Source organism: Amphiprion ocellaris, chromosome 8 (genome assembly GCF_022539595.1).
Source record: "Amphiprion ocellaris isolate individual 3 ecotype Okinawa chromosome 8, ASM2253959v1, whole genome shotgun sequence".
Taxonomy (NCBI): Eukaryota; Metazoa; Chordata; class Actinopteri; family Pomacentridae; genus Amphiprion; species Amphiprion ocellaris.
The window spans coordinates 21641270-21647269 of record NC_072773.1 but is presented as its reverse complement, the minus strand read 5'-3'; the positions used below and the strand labels follow the sequence as shown (position 1 = coordinate 21647269).

The window sequence follows — 6000 nt, the reverse complement described above, 5'->3', positions numbered from 1 at the left end:
TTATAAACCAAAACAAGAAATGAATTACTGGAGAAAACAATCAACAGATTAATGGACAAAGAAAATGTGTTTTCCAACATATATGGCTGAATTACTCCAACATTACAAGATACATACAATTTGAATTAAATTTTATTCATATAACACCAAATACAGGTCAAATTGTCTCAAGACACTTTATTTTTCCATTTTTTGTCATATTTAAAATATGACAAAGTAAGAAATTTAAACCTCTTGACTAATCCAATTTATTATTTGGTTTTTAAGAGACTAATCGACAACTAAAATAACTTTCTTCACTAAAGCTAATAAACATGAGGTCAAATAGAAGGAACAGTTTTAAATACTGCAGTCCCACGATGACAAGAATAAAGTTTGTCAACAAAACCTAAATCTGCTGGTGGATTCCATGAAAGTCCTAATAAGTGATAATAAAGTGTGATACTAAAGGTTTGTGGTGCTGAAAATGTCAAAGTAAAGATATCAAGTTGAACATCTAGATGGAGGCTGATAAAAGTTGACCTTCTTTCATTTCTCTGGAGCTGACTCCATGGATTTTATGGATGGTGGTTAAAGACCAGGGGCCTCATTTATAAAGCTTGCGTACGCACAAAACGGGGCTAGAAAGTTACGTACGCCACTTCCAACGCAAAGGTTGTGATTTATAAAAATAAACGTGGCGTGAGAATATGCGCACCGCTGCGCCAACTTTGATGCTTGCTTACAGACATTTTGGAGACAGAGGGAACGGCAGTGCCAGACGGTGAGGTGGTGAATTGAAGCCAGATTGATCCCAAACCTTTATTGTCATCACATATTACACTTGTAGAGCCGGGGTGTTATGCAGCGTTTACAATAAGACCGAAAGTACGTTTAATTTTTTTTTTTTTTTTAAACAAGATCTTTAATAGAGGCGGCAATGTCAGACAGGACCTCACACATGTTGTTCATTACTGTGCGTATTTGCTGGAGCTCATCCCGCACTTCATTTATGGCACCGATGGTGTCCCTTTGTGATTGTAGGACTCTGTCTGTCAGGATCCGACCACTTCTGGGTGTGCCATGGTCTCGGGATGTAGTTGTACTGGGGACAGCCAGGCTTCATGTACGCTGACAGGACACGCTGTGGTCGGAACCTCCTCGTCAGCCAGCGTTTCCAACTCTAGAGTGACGAAGGACAAAAAGCATAAGTCCACTGCCTTTTTACAAGTCCATTTAAATATTTAATACATTTAATAAACAGATAAAACTGTACTTTACCGGTCTCCTCTGTGGGCTCTGCCAAATCGGTGTCTCCTTCCTTCTCTGACACGATTCCACACCGCTGGCCGTCCCGAGGATGGATGCTATCCTGCTGTCCAAAGGTGTGGGCTCGGGTTTGCCCCTACCCCCACCTGTAGCAGACACGATTTGGCGATGGCATGTCACTCTCTTCTTGGCCTCCACCTTCAAATCAGACCACTTCTTTTTCACCTCTGCCACAGTTCTCTCTGTGGAACTCACACTGTTGACAGAGGTGACAACGTGCTGCCACTCGGTGCCTTTTCTTTTGTTAGTGATGCCACTACTATGACCACCAAACAAAATACTCTTCCTGGCCTCCACCTCATCCACAAGCACCTCTATCTCGGTCTCCGAAAAATTTCCTTTACTTTTTTCTGCCATGACTGAGCGTAAAATGCCGTGGATCAGCAGCTTGTTTATATGCAAATACATTCATGAGTTACTTTGCATTGACCATTCATGGTAAAATGTGGGTGTGTCGTGGGCGGGATGTGAGGTGGATCCACCTGCGCAATCTTCCAGTTGGAGTGTGATTTATAAATGGGAAATTGCGTGCAGTTGTGCGTACGCACGGTTTTATAAATCAGGATATTTTTTGGCGTACGCCTATTTCAGGTTTTCGGCGTAGTCAAACTTTTAGTGTGGATCCTACGCAATGGTTTATAAATGAGGCCCCTGCTCTTCTAGTCGTCATCCTTCTAGTCGCTGTAAAAAGTCACACCATCCTCGCCGACTTCAACACCTCTTCATGACAACTTGTTCTGCCTCCGACCTCATGGAAACTCCAGAAACTCTGGAAAACTCATGGAGACTCGAAGAACTCATGGAGACTCGAAGAACTCGTCGGGCGGGGGAAGGTGTGGTGGGTGGTGGGGGGAAGGTGGGAGGCCGCCACCCACCTCCCCGCCTACTCTCTGCCCTGACTCCACCTGGACTCCACCTTGGCTCCACCCATGTGGTCACTTCACCAACTACGATGTCAAAGGGACGACGAATTTATTTCTTTTTATCTGATTTGTAGCTCAGTGAGTTAAGGATTTGCCTGTGGCGCTGCATGTCGCTGGTTCAAGACCAGACCCTTCTTAAATTTTTATCAAAATCCTGACAAAAACAAACAAAGAAAAAGGCCAGTGGTGGGTCTTGAACCTACTACCTTCCATTTGGTAGTCTTTCTTCCTACCTCCTGAGCTACTCACTCAGATACCAAATCTTCTTTTTTTTGCGCATTTATCATCTATTTTTTGGTGTTTTCGAGTTTTTTTTAACTCGAGTCTTGATTCAACCGTTTTTCTCAGGAGGTTGGACTTCGGCCTTTGTGCTGGAGGGTTGAACCCTCAGTTCCAAGACTTTCAAAGCCTCCACACCTCCCGAGTCCTCAGGACCTGAGCTTTCACACAGTCTGAGGGCTGAAATTTTCTAAGTCCCACAGTAGTTCTCTGTTAGTTTGAACTTCCAGACAGTCCAAGGACTGATATCTTCTAAGTTCCTGAGTAGTTCTCTGTTAGTTTGAACCTTCACACAGTCTGAGGACTGAAATCTTAAAAGTTCTTGAGTAGTTCTCTGTTAGTTTGAACCTTCAGACAGTCTGTTAATGTTTCTATTAAATCTTTAAGGTTTTTCTTTTTAAATGTTTTACCACCTTTTAATGTTTAATTTTCTTTTTAAATCCTTCATTGTATTTTCTGTGTAATTCCTATTTGAAATTTTATTGTCTTTAAGATATAATTTTCTAATTAAACATTTAATTTTTTAATTAAATGTTTTGTCTTTTTATTGGATAAGTGTAGTGAGAGACAGACAGGAAACAGGGGAGAAGAGTTGGGGGAAGACTCCCAGCAAAGGGCCACTAGCGGGACTCGAACCCGGGACGCTGCGTCAGGGACCAGCCCCTGTGTATGGGTCACCCGCTTAACCCGTTGAGCTATATGGGTACCCATATTTTGTCTTTTTAAGGGTTTAATAATCTGATTAAATGTTTTGCATTTTTAAAAATGTTTAGCATTCTTCTTGTTTAATTGTATTTTTTAAATGTTTAATGATGGAAAATACTTTATCTGTAATTTCTAATATTTGTATTTTAAAAATTTTGTTTAATTTCATAATGACATGTATTGTATCGTGTTGAATTATCTCATTCCATATTTTGTCTGTTTAATAGAATGTAATGTAATTTAATGTTTAACGCTATTAAACAGACAAAATATGGAATGAGATAATTCAACACGATACAATACATGTCATTATGAAATTAAACAAAATTTTTAAAATACAAATATTAGAAATTACAGATAAAGTATTTTCCATCATTAAACATTTAAAAAATACAATTAAACAAGAAGAATGCTAAACATTTTTAAAAATGCAAAACATTTAATCAGATTATTAAACCCTTAAAAAGACAAAACATTTAATTAAAAAATTAAATGTTTAATTAGAAAATTACATCTTAAAGACAATAAAACTTCAAATAGGAATTAAACAGAAAATACAATGAAGCATTTAAAAAGAAAATTAAACATTAAAAGGTGGTATATGTACATATAATTTAATTGTATTTAATGTTTAACTCTATTAAACAGACAAAATATTGAATTAGATAATTCAACAACATGCAATACATGTCATTATGAAATTAAACAAAATTTTTAAAATACAAATATTAAAAATTACAGATAAAATATTTTCCATAATTAAACATTTAAAAAATAAAATTAAAGAATATTAAACATTTTAAAAAATGCAAAACATTTAATTAAATTATTAAACCTTTAAAAAGACAAAACATTTAATAAAAAAATTAAATGTTTAATTAGAAAATTACATCTTAAATTTCTTAAATCTTTTTAATAATAAACCTTTTTAAAAGTTTTATTGTATTAATTTTTTTGTTTGATTTAATTGCTTTATGTTATGTAGTTTATTTCTTTAATCTTCTTTTTCTGTCAAGATTGAAACCCCAACCTTAAAAATGAAATAAACCCTTAAATCACAATGAAAATACTTCTGTTGTCACAATCATGAGTTAGTCAATTATTCAGTTTATCAATTCAACTTTATTTGTTTAGCACCTTTCACACAGATGACAAAACTAAACAAGCAAAGACAAAAAACTATGCTAAAACTATGATTAAAACTCAAAAACATAAAAAAAAAAAATTTAACATGGTAATAAAATATGTTGTGTCTGGGGGATGGAGGGAGTTTATTGAAGTCTTCTTGGGCTCACATGGTAAATCATTTAAAATATAAACTTGATATTCAGTCTAAGGAAACTGCAGAGCGACAGAAGAACCAACAATATCTCCTGTTTTCTCCTTTAATGAGTCGACTCTTCTTGTGCTTTCAGACCAAAGAACTACAGACTCTTCACAACCTGCTCAAACTCTTGGTACAGGACCTCACCACACGGGTCAAGAAGGTTTCCGTCTCATTTCTACTCTGAAGCTCACCTTCTCCTGCTCAAACTGCTGACAAATGTTTCTGCTGCTCTAAAGTCTGCTCTCCAGAACTTCCTAAAAACTCTCAAAGTCTCTTCTGCTGCAGGTTGCTATGTAGAACTGTTCCAGAAAACCTCACTAAACCACATGGAGGGGCCTCAAGATAGTCGTCCAAATGAAACCATACAAAAACCAAACTAGTACAACCCAAACACTAAAGTCTCCTGCAGCCTACCAGAGAACCTCTGAGAACAGAGAATCAGGACAGGAACTCTTACCTTCTGGACAACCAACGTTGGTTCACAAACAAGAATACAGAGTGTGTCTAACCAAAAACCTCTAAAGACTCACTACAGCCAAGATAAAGACACAACTCAGCTGCACCAAATCCACTAATCACTGCACACATTAGCACCATGTGCTAACTGTGGCTAAAGAACCACATTTACCAAGACAACTATCCAGTACAAAGCCCTAAAACACACCAAGAAACACATTAAAGATGATTTTACTGCTGGAAGCTGCAAGCCAACGCCTAAAGAACAAACTAAAGCAATGGAGCCAAACCCGGTTCACTGGTGAAGAGAAGCAGAGGAAATGTTTGTCTGCAGCTAAATAAAGCAGGAAGACACTGAGCTGCTCAGGTGTTCCTGATAACACCAAGCAGCCACCTGGACAGCCAATAGGAACACAGCTTACTGGAAGTCCAGAGGGCGGGGTTAGTGAAGGAAATTTAATTTAAAGTTGAAGCAGAAAGTTAACAAAGAAAGTTGAAAACCACCTTCTGATACCTGAAATCTCTGAGTTTTCACACAAAGAACACCTGAACATGTCAAACTGGTTCCATAGTAGAACCATCATTGTAAAAACGTCATAGTATGGTGTGTTGCTCAAAAAACATTAGGACCCGGCTGTCAGGGGAAAAACATGTAAGAAACATGAGAACAGAGAGAACCCAACCAGTAGGTCACAGTTTATCATCCCCCAGTCATCTCCTGAAGTCCATATGGTGAGAGACATCAGTATCTGGTTGTTAATTTACCAGAGGATGCTTATAATCATGCTGATGTGGTCTGTACTCTACAATATTTTAGTGACTCAATAAATGCCTAAGTTGTTTTTTTTTTTTTTTAAATGCTTTTTAGTTTTTAATAAAAATTTAATAGCCTATATGTAATCAATAAATGGCCTTTGCCTATCTTAAGAAAAATTCACTCATAACTCTGATATGTTAACAGTACTAAATAAATCAATAAATACATGCATACACACAAAAATA

The 6000-nt window shown here is 37.0% G+C and overlaps 1 protein-coding gene across 1 annotated transcript; it reads right to left on the bottom strand.

The window, feature by feature from the left end:
- Positions 1-281: 281 nt before the first annotated feature.
- On the bottom strand, positions 282-1906 carry LOC118471647 (t-SNARE domain-containing protein 1-like). Its single transcript, XM_035957374.2, has 2 exons — positions 1261-1906; positions 282-1162 (listed from the first exon to the last, which is right to left on the bottom strand). The coding sequence occupies exons 1-2, from the start codon at positions 1714-1716 to the stop codon at positions 986-988; spliced, it is 633 nt and encodes a 210-aa protein (XP_035813267.1). The 5' UTR covers positions 1717-1906; the 3' UTR covers positions 282-985.
- Between the last annotated feature and the right edge of the window lie 4094 nt (positions 1907-6000).